The sequence below is a fragment of the Emys orbicularis genome, chromosome 16 (genome assembly GCF_028017835.1).
Source record: "Emys orbicularis isolate rEmyOrb1 chromosome 16, rEmyOrb1.hap1, whole genome shotgun sequence".
In the NCBI taxonomy this organism is placed as follows: Eukaryota; Metazoa; Chordata; order Testudines; family Emydidae; genus Emys; species Emys orbicularis.
The window spans coordinates 12,115,488-12,132,091 of record NC_088698.1 but is presented as its reverse complement, the minus strand read 5'-3'; the positions used below and the strand labels follow the sequence as shown (position 1 = coordinate 12,132,091).

General features: G+C 40.9%; 1 protein-coding gene across 1 annotated transcript; it reads right to left on the bottom strand.

The window, feature by feature from the left end:
* Positions 1 to 3,756: 3,756 nt before the first annotated feature.
* On the bottom strand, positions 3,757 to 15,191 carry YWHAH (tyrosine 3-monooxygenase/tryptophan 5-monooxygenase activation protein eta). Its single transcript, XM_065418055.1, has 2 exons — positions 14,799 to 15,191; positions 3,757 to 5,218 (listed from the first exon to the last, which is right to left on the bottom strand). Exons 1-2 carry the CDS (start codon positions 14,883 to 14,885, stop codon positions 4,562 to 4,564), a joined length of 744 nt encoding a protein of 247 aa, XP_065274127.1. The 5' UTR covers positions 14,886 to 15,191; the 3' UTR covers positions 3,757 to 4,561.
* Between the last annotated feature and the right edge of the window lie 1,413 nt (positions 15,192 to 16,604).

Sequence of the window (16,604 nt, the reverse complement as noted above, 5' to 3'; positions counted from 1 at the left end):
TAGCCCCAGATTCGGCAAAGATCTGCACATACGCTTAATTTCATACACTCTGCAAATGCAGAATTAAGAATGTGTGCAAATCTCTGCAGGATTGGGAACCTAAAGCAGAGTATCTGATAATTGCTGTCTTTGTTGCAATTTTTAAAGATAAAAAGGTGACTATGATACATAAAAGGGAATGGCCATTATAAAATGTAAGTTCCTAAACATTTATATTAAACCACAAGCATGGCATTTTTGGAGCACTTATTGTCAGATCTATGCAGTGGTAGTTGCCAGGGTCAGCTTTTACACTCTGGATGAAGGGTATGCTTTTGGAAGAGAACCACAGTGTGATTTGGGGAGGTATTAATAAAACAGTCCATATTACACTTTAGAGAGACTATTACATGAGAAGATTCAAGCGTAAATGTGATTTGTAGTGGAATCTAAGTTTTAATTCTCTATCTCCTTTTAAATAAATTTTTGTTTCAGATGCACGTTACATAAGTTTGATGTTTTTGCTTTATTTTGGACAGGAGTGCTAAAATAGTTCAGTTTTTATGGGTGTAGAGAGATCTATACAATATTTTCCAAATAAAACAGGATAGAATATATATGTTGCCTTACAGTTGGAACCCAGAGCATCCAAATGCATTTTTTCCCCTTGTACCCACTGCCGCCGCCACCTCCTCCTTCCTCCCTCCCTGCAATAGGTATGATTAAGGATTTCAAACTGGCCCCAAACTGTTACAGAATATTTGGTAGGTTACATTATCATCAGTTTTCACCCACACCTTAATTCTGCATGATCATTTAAATTATGTTCATTGCATGCATTTTTAAAATCAACAACCCCTTTGGTATGGGCAGTCTTTCACCTCCATCGATCATCCTGAGCAAATGTTGAAATTCACCATAGTGGGCAAACAACATTCCCAGGACTAATATGCAATTCGTGCCAGCTGCTGAGAGGTCCATGCAAGTAAAGACAATATGCATGTTGTCTCTCTTTGTATAGACAATGGCAGCTCTGCTCACCTATGAATAGACTGTAGCCCAACCAACCCATATTATGGATTTGAGTATTAGAGACTGGACTGTCATGTGGAGTCTAGAAACATGATTTTTTATCCAAAGGAAATACAGTGTTGGAGAGTTACTTTAGAAAAGTTGTTCAACAGAAAGAATAGTTGCTCACCTTACATTAACATGGTTCTTAGAGATATGTTGCCCACATGGATTCCATGACCCACCCTCCTTCCCTGCTACTACAGAGTCCTACGCCTTTGGGATTCTGTACGGCTAAAGGAAGAACTGAGGGACAGTTGGGCCCATTCTGCACTCAGATAGGGAGGCCCAGCTCCAACAGACACTGCTGGCCAAAAAAATTATGCAGCCCAAGAGTGACCATATGGACAACACATCTCAGAGAACCACGTTTACCATAAAGAGAATGGTGAGAAATGGGAGTACTACTTAGACTACAGAACAGCCCTACCAGAATATTGTCTTGAAAAGGTGTGGACCAAGCTCTACATAGCTGATCTAGATTTCAGAAATAAGGACATCTGCCAAACAGACAGTAGAGGCTGACGGAGCTCCAGTGGAAAGTGCTGATGTGGTTAGATGGATCAAACCCGGCTAACTCATAACATGTTCTTATGCAGTTGATCGGTTTCAATAATTTATGTTACTGCCTGACCCTTAACCCTTTCAGCAAATGAATGCCAGTGTGTTCCTGAATGATTTTGTCCTGTTACAGTATCATAATACTCTTAAACATTACATATTTGATGTAGTAACTTTCCCCACAGTTGGGTGAAGCTTGAAGAAGACTAGATGAATGAATTGGCTCATATGGAACTCAAACAATTTTGGGCAAGTACTTGGCACTAACCCTGTCCTTATTATACATTGTATAAGGGGGACTGCCATGAGGGCCCAATTCTCCCCTACGCTTCAAATTGATGCAACAGCTGCCAAAAAGCCAATCTTCATTGGTAGGTAGTAAAGGGAGCAGGTGAGCAAGTTTCTAAGGGCTCCAAAAGAAGGATTCATCAACCTTGTTAATATTACTCTGAGGTCACAAGAGGATCAGGAAAAAAAAATTCATTAGTGAAATAAAGCACCTAGATTAGTACCTCATGGAGAAAAACAAGCATGTCTAAATTAAGAATAAAATGAGTTTTTAAAATCAATGGTTTATACAATTTATACAATTCTCTGAAAACTGAGAACTACTGAATGTAATTTATATAGGCTTTGAAAGAGGTTTTGATAAAGTCTCTCATAAGAGCTCAAGAAAATAGTTACCTCAGGGCATTCCTTAAGTATTGAAAAAGTGATTTCCCCCATATTCCTGTAAATGTTTAAGGGAAGAAGCATCACCACCTCACACATACCCTTCTCCTGGTCACAGCCCTATTTTCCCTCCAGCCAAATTCATGCCACACAGAGTATTCACGCACCTTCAATTATAGTCTTCTACTGTCCAAGGTAACTCTTGCAGGAAGTACTCTTCAATCCCTGCAAGGCTGCTACCTCCCCAAATAACTTCTTAGATCGCTCCTTCTCCCTCCTCAAATTGCTCATAGATATGACCATACAGTTGCTGTCTCCTCCTGGAAACACTTGTAACCATTTTTAATAGCTGCGTAGCACGCAGTTATAAGAGTATTATTTGTATTACTAATGTTTTTAACTGTAATGTAGGCAGAAATGGAGGTGTTAATACTGCAACAGATAAACATAGCTGACAAAATGTAATTGGACTTAGTAGGTTTTAACACAGAAAGGACATAGGACGAAGCTGCTCAGAACAGCAGCGGTTTGTGAGACGACCACAGCCTTGCACAGTAGAACCAGGGTGGGTAAAGTATGCTACTCATCAGCTGAATATTCCTCCCTCTACATAGGACATTGTTAGCTGTGAGCAACTGGTGAGAGAAGCAGGGTGTCAAGCAATTCCTCTCTGAGACCTCTGTGGCTGACTGGCCAGTTGCGGAGTCAGAAAAAAGGTGTTTTTATTCAGCCAAGACTCAGCCAGCTCAACTCCACTCCAGAATGGGACTCTGCTGCCTAGGGCTCTCAGGAACTGCAGGGGCTGGCTGGACAGCACAGTGACCTCAGGCTGAATTTAAACCACAGGGTGAGGGGTGATGGCCTGTTATGGATTAAAAATGTGTCTGAGGTAGGAAAAGAACATGACTAAATAGGTTAATGCAAGAGCAGACAAGGAATCAATACATATTAACTAATTTGTAAGTGAAGATACAGCAAATGAGTGAATCTGGGGATCAGATTTAGGTTAGCTTGAGAGGAACTCCTTAAGATCCAACACTAATTAAGCAACAAGATTGCATTTTGTTTGTATAGACAAGTGCAAGATAATGCTATGGTTTCAGTTAAAGAAACTTAATTCAAAATTCGTTAATGGGTATAAGCAACTCGGTTGTAATTTCTAAGGGGAAAAAAAATCTACAAGTCATCATGGACAGAAGCAGTAAATACAAATCTTTTCTTACCTAATTAGTATGTCAACAAGCAATACTCTTTAGAATCTTGTAAACATTGACCGGCAGGCTTGAATTACAGCTGAACTAGCAAGTTATTGCACTGAATATGCAATTGGCAGCCCCACTGGGATATAGGTGAGCAATGTTACGTATTTAGTTTGGATTGCTACATTCTCTTCAATGTATTTAGGACTGTATTTGCAGGCTGGACACCTCTATAAATCTCCATTCTTATGAAAAGATGACAGGACAGCTCATGTAGAGATAATATTTCTGAAGCAGCATTTTATTTTATTCATTTAATTCCAAAACATTAAATTTAGAAGTCTGGCATCTCAGAGAGTCATCCATCTTAACATGGGCTAACACTGACATGGCGTTGTCAGAATACACAGACAACTAAACAGCCAAAGAGTTTACAAAAAATAAATTCATGATTTTTCAAAACAACTGCAAAAAAGGTTACAAGTATCAAAACTTTTAAGTAGATGCATTGCATTAAATGAAAGTCTGTGCACATCATAAGTTAAAGAGGCAAAAAACAAGTTGCTACCAAAACCTCACATTCTGAACAGTTTGTAAACTGATAAATAGAATTAAGTTGTCACTTCACATCAGCTTTTTAACTGTTTTCATCGGCTGAAAAGTTTTCGGGGTGGCTAATTTGCTTTGCATGCACAAGATGTACTGCTCAACAAAACACTATCAGCTTGTTTCAAATGGAAAATTTAAGATTAGACTTCTGATTAATTCACTTTCCATTATTCTTGCCCGTATTTGATAATCAATAGGCAAACTAAAATGCCTCTTTAATATGCATCTTTCTGCACCATTCAAGTGCAACTATGATAAACAGGGCAGATCAATCAATCAATCCAGCAATGCTCATGAAGACTTATCCAAAACTGCCCCCTGATAAAGTGGACTGCAGATCTGAACAGCTGTGCTGACAATACAGATATGCTTAGCACTAGATATTTAGTGAGACTGTGGCAAGGAAATATTGTGGGATGGTTCTAATGGGGATGGTGGAGTGGATGATGAAGGGCTGGGATGAAAGCTCTTTAGTTATTGCCCTCTCCTGCTTCCTCATCCTGCTGGTCACTTGTCCAGAGAGTGAGGTTGTCTCGAAGTAACTGCATGATAAGTGTGGAGTCCTTGTAGGAATCCTCATTTAGTGTGTCCAGCTCAGCTATGGCATCATCAAAGGCTTGTTTGGCTAAAAGGCAGGCCTGCTCAGGTGCATTCTGGATTTCATAGTAGAACACTGAGAAGTTGAGTGCCAACCCAAGCCTTATCGGGTGAGTAGGCTGCATGTGCTCTTTGCTGATTTCAAAAGCCTCTTTATAGGCAGCCTCTGAAGCTTCCACAACACTGTTCTTCTTCTCACCAGCAGCAACTTCTGCCAAATAGCGGTAGTAATCTCCTTTCATTTTCAGATAAAAGACTTTGCTCTCATACTGGAAGTCATTGCAGTTCTTGATCAAGAACTTATCTAAGAGGGCCAAAACATCATTGCAGACTGTCTCCAGCTCTTTTTCGATCTTCTCCCTGTATGCTTTAACTTTTTCCAGCTTCTTCTCATTCCCATCCGCCATAGTTTTCTGCTCTATGCTACTGATGACTCGCCAGGAAGATCGTCTAGCCCCAACAACATTCTTGTAGGCTACAGACAGCAGGTTTCTATCTTCATTGGAGAGGGGCTCATTCAGCTCAGTCACCTGCAAATATACACAAAAAGATCAACTTAAAATAGCTTGGCTTTGAGGAAGAAGAGAATGCAATCATCATTCAATATTTCCATCATACCAACTTAGAAACTGCAAGGGGAAAAAATTCCTTCTAGACATGATGGCGTTCTTGTTCACTTTAACCAAAATTGAAGACCTGAGTGCAAGTCAATTCCTTTAAGAAAATTCATATTTCACTTTAAACTTTACCATGCCATCTCCCTAAGGTATTTGTAAACATTTATACTACACTTTTAAGTCTCACCAAGGAGACTTAAGAACAGCCACTGAACAATGTGCATCTAACTGGCAAGATGCAGAAGTATTCAAGAGGAAGACAACTGATTTGGAAAGTCTTTCCAAGAAGGCAAATACACTACACACTTTTCCTATTGAATTCAAATGTGTTATACTGCCCAATAGCCTAGTGGCAGTACAGGGCAGTGCCAGACAATTCAGTTCCTCTCCATATTCAACCCTACTGTGGGGTCCAAGGTGCATGCTGAAGAGACAGTATGCTCAGCCACTGGAGGAGAACTGGGTTGTACTGCTCCACAACACGTCCTTCACTGCACCTTTGGGACTGTAATTCACACAATCTGATTAAAATTTGTCCTGTTTTCAGCTAAAATGGTGGTTGCAACCCAGGATTTCAAAGCTGGGCAAGGGAAGAAATTATATAAAATGGAGTAGATTGGAAGGTTCAAAAGAGAGGAATATTCCTTGGGAGTAAGTTAAAAATACATATTGCAATAATTACATAATGAATTGTTACAACTTTTATACGGACTCATGAAGCTTCAGTAATATTTTTAAATATCGCATATTTAGAATACATATGATTCATTGCACTCTACTATAGTTTGTGAAGAAAGTTTCTAGACTCTAGATTAGGATAAGTTCTATTTTGGCAAACAATTGGAGGTTCTAAGTTGGGGGTGGTTCTTGGTGAATGCAAGTGCTTTGACTTATCTGAGTCTACAATAATAAGCATACTTCATTAGCAACACCATATTAAAAATGTGTGACAACTGTGGGGAAAAAAATAACGTGGCAAAGGAAATCGTTGCTTCCCATTGCCAATGAGATGAAGCCAAAATGATTTCATAACTATTAAAAGAAATTTGTATATTTACACTGCAATACACAGGCATGCTACAAATAACGAAATCAGACATTTAAATTTCTCCTCGCCAAATTCAAGAGGATAACGTCTATTTCTAGAGTACCGCAGTAACCCATAAACTATTCAAGAATGGTGTCTAATTTTTCAGATATAAAATAGTTCATCTTAATGAAGAATTAGAATTCTAAATGTGGTGCAACCATTATTGCCATGAAAACCTCTGTAGAGACAGTAATTAACTTCTTTAGTATTTGCTTGCTACCCATTCCTCCATAATGCACTGCTTCTACAGCTCAGTGACTCAAAATCTAAGAGTATGATAGGGGGCAGCATTTTCCAAAGCAACCTATGGAAAGCTAGGTACCCAAGAACCAGCTACAGTCCTCTGTAATGACATCTTCATTTAAAGAGACAATTTGAATGATAACCAAAGCAAAACTATTTGTCGTGCTTGCTATTTAGAGGAACTATACGCCATCTTTAGCCTCAGTTCATTGTATCTATAGCATATTTCTTAAAGCTAACGTAACCCATCAGCTGTCCAACTTCTTTCCATGCCCATGCTTCTGCCTTTCTCTCTCCCTCCCGCTTAGTTTCTCTCTACTTTCCAAACCCTTTCTTTCTACTTCAAACTTAAGCATCCCTAATTCCCCACAACTGTGTGCATAATGAAAAGTTTAAAAATGTGAAAGTTGAAAATAAAGTGCATTATAACACGTGGATACTGGACAGCAAATTAGTACATATTAATTACAAAGCCATTTGACAAAAATAATTGAAGAACTCTCCCTCTCCAATCACAACAGAAACTCAAGTTATGTACATACCCTCCCTTAAGCAAAAGGGTGAATAACTAGAATACTTAGGGGACTGGTGCAAAAGTCAAACTGATGATCAGACCAACACAGGAAAGCTCGTAGCATCAAAAGACCTCAACTGAGAACACCTTCCTCCAAACCCCTGACAACTAACAATCTTTAAAACTGAATTAAGTCTCTCAGCGGATCTTAATTTGCACATAAAGCATCAGTCTACACAACAGCCAGGATCCAAACCACACATGGTTTTATAGATCAAAATGAACACAATTTATTATACCTACAAGAAAAATAGTAGGCTGTGAAACTTCCAGAACACAGGTCTAACATGCTCCACACAAGAAGCACCAGTTAGTGAGCCAATAGATTCTGCATCACCTGAAGCTCCAAAAAGGTGTTTAGGAGCACAAACAAGTCACAAGCATGAGGCTAAATGGAACATGTATTACACAAGAGGAAGGTTGCACCTTCCTTACCAGAGGCACCTGTGAGGAAAAAAAAACAACAACAACAACATTATCCAGGATCCTCTCACAGATAGACACCTAATGGATTTGATTAAAAGACAGAACTGGGTTTCACCAGCACATATCGCTACATAGCTCAAACAGTCTTACTATTTCTCCTGGTGGCCTATTATGTACTGACCAGGAGGAACTGACAGAACAGAATCCAGTGGTATACCACATAAGCAGCAACCTCAAGGCAAATAAGCAGTTTCCTCAACACCACACTCTGGAGATCTCTTAAGTCATTTCTGCAAGCAGGTCAACTGGAACAGAGGCTGCTGAAAGATACAGAAGCAGCAGTATGGACATCCAATTCATATCCATCGCTGTAATGCCACTAAGCAAGGAGACCAGCAGTGTCTTTGTATCATACTCCAATGCCAGATTAAGTGAGGGGTTTCAGAGGAAATCAGAAGATTTTGTTCTGCCATACATACATTTCAAGAATTTTTTTCCTATTAAAGGAAATCCAAGAACAGCTTGGTAACTTCAACATCCCAAAAATAGTATGACAAATAGGGCTTGCTTTCCACACAGCTGTTCTATAGATACAGTCCCTTTGCAAATCCATACTGGGGAAGTCATGTGGCAAAACATGCAATTCCCACAGTGAGTGCAAAGCCAGGGTCATGAAGGATAATTAGCATTCAAGTTGAAGGAAGCAAATACCTTGTCTTCTTGTAAAAAAGATATTAAAAAGGTGATAAAAAACCTAAAAATCGTTGTGGGTACTTTTTTGCTGCTTTATGATTTATTAAGGTAGCCTGAAAGGGAAGGTGTTTTTGTTAAAAGAAGATTCATTCTGACCCTTTTTTTCCTTTTTAAAATGTTAGAAGTTTTCTACCCTTGGAAGACTACAGATGGTGGAACAAGAAATAGGATTTTAAGATTGCAAGTATCAAGGAAGCGAAACCTGATTAACTCAGTTATTTTTATTCTTAGTTCAAAACTGTTAACACCACCTGTTTTCTCTCAAATATTCTGCTTAGAGATCACTATCAAGGATTCAGCACTAATTCGTTTAATTAAGGGAAGAGAGAACTTTCAGAATACATCTGAAACCTGCAGAGTGTGTGAGAGAGAATGAGAGCTTTCAGGCTGTCTTTATACATCAAAGAAACAAAAAAAGTACAAAAAATAAGTTTCCATTTTTTTTTTGCAGGGTACCTTTAACTATCTCACCCAGTAGTGGTCCCAACACCACTTCCCATTTGCCTTTGTCAGACATGAGAGGTATGGAATCTTGTAGGCTGTAAGCTGAAGCTATCTATGCATCACCATGAATCTTCAACCTGGAATCATATTCTGAAAATATTTTTTAGATGAGGAATACATACAAGAGAAAACAACAAACCCACACCATTCCCAAATCTATGTGTTCCCTGCTCCCCACACCCCCTCACCACAGGGTCATAATCAGATTAGTTTCATGTAGAAACTGACATTGACATGATTACCTTCAAAATAGGCGTTGGCACATTCACCTCTGTACACAATTGTGACTACAACACAGTATGTGGTACATACAGCGCCTTAAACTCAGTGTAGAATTATAGTGACCATACACCGTTAAATCTCAACACAGTTTTGGAAAGTCCTATTTTTCATCAGGGGCTGCCTGGGTGGAGTAAAACTCCACTGTAACCTCAGCTCTTTGGCCTGTCAGTTGTCTACAACGGAGGAAAAGGGACTCAAGATCTGCAACTCAGCAGCAGCTCATGCTAGGAGGCTATTCAGTGTACTGAGTTATTTCAGCACTGCTCTTGTTCTGCTCATGGCAGGAGTTCTCTACAGTGTTTCTCAATCTTTTTGATTCCAGGGAGCAGCTTGCTGCCTTCTTAAACTATGTAAGGGAAATCTCAGGGACTGGCACTGGTCTATGAAGCAGTCCTTGAGAAACACTGCTCTACACTTTCTGAAGAAGCACTCCCTGCCTTCCCGTGATCAACTGCTGGGTACCCCTCCTTTCTAATGTAACCCTTGCCCTATGTCCCAGAATATCACTTTTTTCTGTCCATTTTCTTTTTCCTGCCCAGTTTTCTTCTCATTTGTATTTTTGGAAGGGGTTTTTTACACTATTTTATTGTTCACTCACTCTGCTGTCCGTTCATTTAGAAGGCTACCTGCAACTTTGGATGGGTGGGTATCTAACAGGAGTCTCAAGGTTCCAAATCACATTACTCCTGTAGTTTGCTTCAGTGAAAGAAGCAGGGTGTTGCAGGCCTGCACATTTAAGCTTCTTCAGTGGCCAACTGCATTAGGGTATACTGTAGGAGAAGAAATGGAAGGCAGGTGGCTGTCAAGGAGTCACCTCCTGCTTTACCCACTGCAGGAATAAATTTCCGTTGGTGATGGATGATGCACATTTTGATGTAATGAAGAGGTCCATGGCAATGCAGACAGCTTCTCAACCCCACCATCTCCCACACATGGTTGAAAAACATTGGATTGAAGGACAGAAGGCAGCTTCTCTTCCCCTATACCCATCACTTGCTGGAGGTGGAGGGCTCTTGGGCTTGGCAGTTGGTAAACTTTACCTATTACCTGATGGTCAACAAAAAGCATGCTCTCACATTACTATGGTACAAGCCACAACAGTGCTAAGAATCTGAAAAGGAGCCACTGAGGGTGTGTCTTCATGCAGTTAACTCAGGCTCTTATTCAGGTGTTGCCCTTAACCCCACTCCCATCCACATAAGACTGGAAATTTGACCAATCCAAAATTAACTGGTCAATTGCCCAGTCAAGCTTGGTCAGATAATGTCAAAAATGGTCAAATATTTTCAAGCACTAGTTTATTAGAACAGTAACAACAGTAACAAAAGGAATAAGACTTTATGGTCCCCAATAAGATTAGCTTCAGATAGATAGTTATACCTCATTTACAAAAAATAAGTTACTTAATGGAGTTATTTTAACTCAGAATTTTATTGTTTTGCATTTTTCTAACACACTCCCCCCAGCTAGCCTGTCTGGGAGTGTAGATTAAAGTACAGGTGCCGATTTAACTCAGGCTGGTAACTGCCCCACTGTGCAGTGCTGACGTCGACTAAATCATGAGTACTGACAGTTCTCTAATGTCTTTCTACAATTTGACACCCTTCTCCCCAGGTCTGACCAACTGGGCATCCAAGTTCTCCCACAACGGACTGAGAAAGATTCAGAGAGGCTCAGCTTACCATAGCATAAAGAACATGGGATATGAGTCATATCATATGACCCCAAAAGTCCTAGAGAAACACAGGTGACAGGCAGCATCAGTGAGAACACAGTAACCTGGGTATGGCTTTGCAGTGTGACTGCTCACACCTGGGCAAGGCTAACTTGGAAGCCAATCTCATGAGTTAACTCTGTATTGAAAACATACCCTTAGTATCAAACCAGCACAAAGCACTAGACAGTCTTGCAGCAGGCAGGGGTAGCACTTAGATCAAAAGCATCCCTGCTTCTCCACACACACAGTACTACCAAAAAGGGACAATCACTGGAAAGAGAAAAGAGCCAGACGATGTAATACTGAAAGTGCAAATCTGTCAAAATTCTTTAACACCTTATATGAAAAAGGAAATTTCAACAGCTCCCTAAAAATTAAGTTAGAGCCCTATTATATATATAAAGAAATAAAAATAATATAACTGAAAATGGTGTGCATACCATATTCATTAATGTTATATATTTTCTTTCCATCTGCAGTGAGCCTTGGCAAGGAATTCAGTACTCCACATATCACACAAGTATTACTCAAGATTACTTCCTCTCAAATTAATAATTCAGTTCTACTTACACTAAATTGAAATGAGTAAGTTATTAGATATGGTCACTATGTTGCTACATTAAATAGCAATACACACTAATCAAAATCTTGAGCAAAATGCACAGGAATTCATATTTTTTGAGTTCTACAGCTCATGGTGTATATAGCAGAATAGCTTAACTCCTTTTTGCTATTAGTCAATATTTCATACCATTTCTGAAATTCATTTGAACAAAGCAGCATTTAATGCAATATTGCTTCTTCACATAATTGTTCAAACATCACAAACATGTGAAGTGCCATACTTAAAGTAAATAAAAATATGCTTTTAGTATATCTGTTTTTTCACAGCTATGGCCTGTTCCTGTTCTCTGTATAATAATTTAAAACATCAATACGGAAGTCCAGCACAAGAAGTAATGTTAGTTTGCTGGCGCCCTAGAGAAGGGTTTAATTAAATGAATGTACCACACCCCTTGGCAAAATGCCATTTTACAGAGGTACATTTGACTGTATTTCTCCTGGAGGGAACTTTAGGGTTCTGAAAGAAACCAAACTCACTGTCTATGTCACACCGCAGTCTTATCTTCCTCTCCTGCTACTCATCATGGTAGGTGGGAAAAGGCTGGCATTCAGCCAAGAAGAAAAACTCAACAGCAGTTAATAATTGTACTATTACTTTAACAAATATACAGTATTTCCTATAAGGTTTAAATTATTAGAATTTCTACATCAACTAGCTTTTTACAAAACTACCATTAACTTGAAACATACTGCTAAAGTCTTTAGTCTATTTGGCAGAAAACGTGGGATGTATTTCTCCCACTATACACAAGTGTTTTTGCACCCTCATATCAATAAATGTCTTAGTTTAAGACTATTCACATCAGTTTACATTTGTGTGTGTAATTGTCAGATAGCAAATATTTCTCTCTGTAAATTAGTTTATTTTTTACAGGGGTAGGGCTACTTTAAATGATAGAAGCTTTTTGTTTAGGTTATATGTACTGAAATTAGAGGAAACATTAGTTGTGTGTAATTGTAAGAGCCCACATAACACATTGCCTTTCGTACAAAAGTGTAAGCTCCCACTCTTTCCCAAAAACCTGCCCAAAATGTACAAGGATGTTCTAAAAGTTGCATCATGTTTTAGAATGAAAACCTGCAAAAAAGTATCCAGCTAACCAACATTTTATTAAATATATATTTGGAGAAACTGGAGTTAACTATTTTTGTATTCAAGGAATAACTACAGTTTTCATCATTTGTAATAAAGTGGAAACATTTTAACTTCAATTTTGGGTATGTTTATAATTGTTTATGTGAGGTATATATTAAAGAAGCAATTAGCACCTTTGTCAAAATTCAATGCATTGAGACAAATAGTGACATTGGAGCCCTAGAGGAACTGCATTGTCATATGCATTATTGGAAGGTAAAGGAAATATGGTAAGCAAAGGCAAATGATTTTGAAGCAAGATGGAATGATAAAAAAATAGCAAAATATTTTTAAATTTAAAATGGTCTATTAGACAAACACTAATTATCTGCAGCATTTCCTGAAAGATGGTAGCTCCACTCTGCTTTTGTTTTCTAATTTCATGCATTCCAATATTTGAATAGGAAATTTTAAATAGTAAAAATATTTCAGCTGTCATTTTTATATTCCTAAATTTATCCCAATTTTACAAAGTATTTCCTGGATCACCAATGGACTTCACTAAAACCTGTACATAGGCTTGTCCAAGTAAGTATTTTTTAGAATGAGCAATGAAAGGTATTTCTAAGGGTAGACTCATTCCCACTTAAATTATATTAATGGCACTACTAGATTTGCTAATTGCTCACTTCAAACATAATAGCTCTGTTACAGACATATCCAAGAGCACTTTTGTGTAAGAATTCTATTAGCCATATAACAGGCTGTGCTGTACGAGACTACATATAAAGCAGACCATAAAAATCAGTACCAAACAGAATGAGAGGTTTTTTAATTTTTATTTTAAGGCATGTGATATAAACTGATGTATTATAACATTTTGGATCTTGGATGGATTGATTTTGTTATAATATGAACTCCACATGAAGCCCAGTTCTTTGGGGCAGGGACTGTCTATTTAGACAGCACCACCGCACAAGAGGGCTATGAATTGGCTGGGCATCTAATGGGTGCTAACACAATACAAATTAATATGATCATAAATAAGAATTAGGTAGAGAAGACATGTTCTGGAAGGATATTGAATGTTAATTCAATATTTAATTTTAAAAAGCTAAAATACTCTTCACTGGATCTCACATATAATTTAGACATGAGAAGTTTGGTTTGCTAATTTATTACCTGTTCAGTACAAGTTACTGTTAAATGCTTTGTTTTAAAGGAGCAGGTTTAATCTACCTTTAAATATTATTTGAATACATTTAAGTATTCAAAATTATGTACAGATTGTAGGCAATATAGCAAGCAAATTCTTTTTCTCGACGCAGTAGAAGAAAGGCATGTCTTGAAGGAGCTTGTGCTGTGAGTGTTTATGTTCCCGGATGCAGCTATTACACGATCTTTGAATGAAAACTCCCCAGGTTGGTGGGTAAGGCCTCCTCCAGTTAAGCCTTCTTGATGCCATAGAAACATCTAGAAAGGAAAGGGTCCTCTTGCCATGTTAGGCTTCTCCAGACCCACTTCTAAGCACAGAGACTGACCGGGCCACACACACAGCACCATCAGCCCGCGCCTACAGCTTTAGGACTGGTCCCAGGTTACCTGGACGCGCTAAACCAACGCTCTAAGGTCAAACCCAACATCTCCGGCCCACCCCGGGGGGGCGCTGGTCCGGCGTCAGACAGGGGCGGGGCAGGATCGATGGGGAAGAGGAAGTTCCCCCCGGCAAAGAAAGGACAAGAGCATTATTCCACCCGCTGCCCCGGCTACTCACCGCTGAGAAAGAAAGGAGAGGGGCACCCAAGTACACACCCTCCGCGAGGAAGGGCCAAGAGCGCACCGGGGGGGGAGAGGGGGGCGGCTCACACACTGCTGCTGGAGAGCGGAAGGGCTGGACACCCCGCTGCAGCGGTGGGGAATCTGGCTCCGTCCGCTGACAATGGACCAGCTCCCTCCACTCCCAGCCTGGCCGAAAGAAATCCCAGGCTCCCCGCGTCGAGTTACGAGGCGCCACCCATGATTCTTGAGGAGACCCAGCAGCAAGTGTGCCGTGGTACGGGGCTCCACTGCACCCTGCCTCCCTCAGGTGGGACCCAGAGACCGGCCGCATCCTTCCCCTCCCCCCGGGGCCCAACTCCGCCTTTGCCCAGCTTCCCGCTTTTCCTCCGCGTGGGACCCGCAGCCAACACCTTTCTCCCTACTCACCGCCTTCATGGCTGAGGCCATGTCGTCGTATCGTTCCGCCTGCTCGGCCAGGCGGGCACGCTGCAGCAGCTGCTCTCGGTCCCCCATGGCCGCTTCCGTAGTGACTGCCGGGCTGGGCACTCAGCGGCACCCCTCTCACGCGGGGACTAAGCGAAGAGTTTGCGCTTCACGGGTTGCCTGGCGCGCGAACGCGCTCACTCCGCGGCCGTTGGCGCCTTGCGCTCAGTGACCGTCGGGCTTTCCGGCAGCCGTTGGCGCGTCGCGCTCGCGGGGCAGTGGTTGGTAGGTACCTCAATGACCGCGGCGGAGTGAAGATCGCCCGCTCGCTCTGTTCCCTCACCAGCGTGTACAGCTCGCGAGTCGCGCCTCTCTCTCTACCCGCTCTGTGCCTCGCGCACTGTTGCCGCCCCCTGCGCCTGCGCCCTGTGAGGGCAAGGAGGGGGCGGAGTTGAGGAGACCGCAGGGGAGGGGAGGAGGCGCTGCTCCCCCGCGTTCTATTTCTAGGTGACGTCACTTACTATAAATAACCACCCCAGGACGCGACTGGGGCAAACGCATGCGCACTACGAATGCTGCATTTTACTGCTGCAAAGGTGGAGGTGGGAGACAGGGAGGGGGTAGTGCAGAGCAGCTGAGGGAAGGAGGCGGTGCTGGGGCTGGCCTGCTGCCATGCATACACACTATAGCTATAGCACTAGCACTAAAGGTAGCTGTTACTAGCCCCTTGAAAGGAAGGGCCTGGCTGCCATAAAATCCACTGACCACCAGAGAATCCCCCCTAGCCAATGTCCAGGCACCCCTCAGCTGGTGGCTAATACCTCAGGTCATACAGCACTGTTAACTGTATGCTAGCAGCAATCATACAACGCATCATACGTTGCCTTACAAATGTGTGATTTTTCTCCTATGTACAATTTTGCTGTGTGCAGAATGTTTCTATGTACAGCCATCGCCTGTGGATTTTCTCCAGTGCATGATTTTACCTGTGCATTATTGGCATTGTGTATGAGAAATAGAACACAGAGTTCTCCCTTCAATATAAGCTGTGTATTTTTCACATATCCCCCCCATTTCAATGAAACTGGTGGTCACTGTGAACCCTGCATACCAGCTATTATAACCTTCCAATAATGGGGTCAGTGGGAATATGCCAGTCACATTATGTTGCCTAAGTGGTGGCACTAATTTATATTTTAGTGGATATTTTATTTTATAGTATTAGATATTTACAGAACTGACAAAGTAAATGGTGTACATAAATACTACTTTTAATGGGCAATATTACAGAAGTGCTGCAGGTGCTGGCAGTGCCTGCAGAAATGTTAGTTACCACATTGTTCATTTGCAGAAATAAAAATTAAAATAAATAAATATCAACCCAAATATATGCCTTGTCCATCCCTGAAGCTCACTGTAGTCAGGGCAGACCAGCAGTGGATTGTTATCCCACTTCATGCTTCCAAGAAGCTCAGTTTCAGGCATTGCAGTGTAGTTAAAAAGGTGTGTGCTTATTCTCTACCCACTCCCACAATATGCCCATTTATCACCTTCAAATATAGATACTGTACAGTTTTTAGTATTCTGTTGGGGCTCCATTTCCTATAGTAAGTGGATACATTATTCTTCTATTCGCTTAAATAGCTCTGCTGCTGTAGCACTTCAGTATAGACACTCACTACAGTGACAGGAGGAGTTTGCCTATCAGCGTAGTTAATCCACTTCCCCAAGAGACAGTAGCAAGGTCAATGGAAGAATTCTTCCATGCACCTAGCGCCGTCTACACCAGCGGTTAGGCTGGCATAGCTA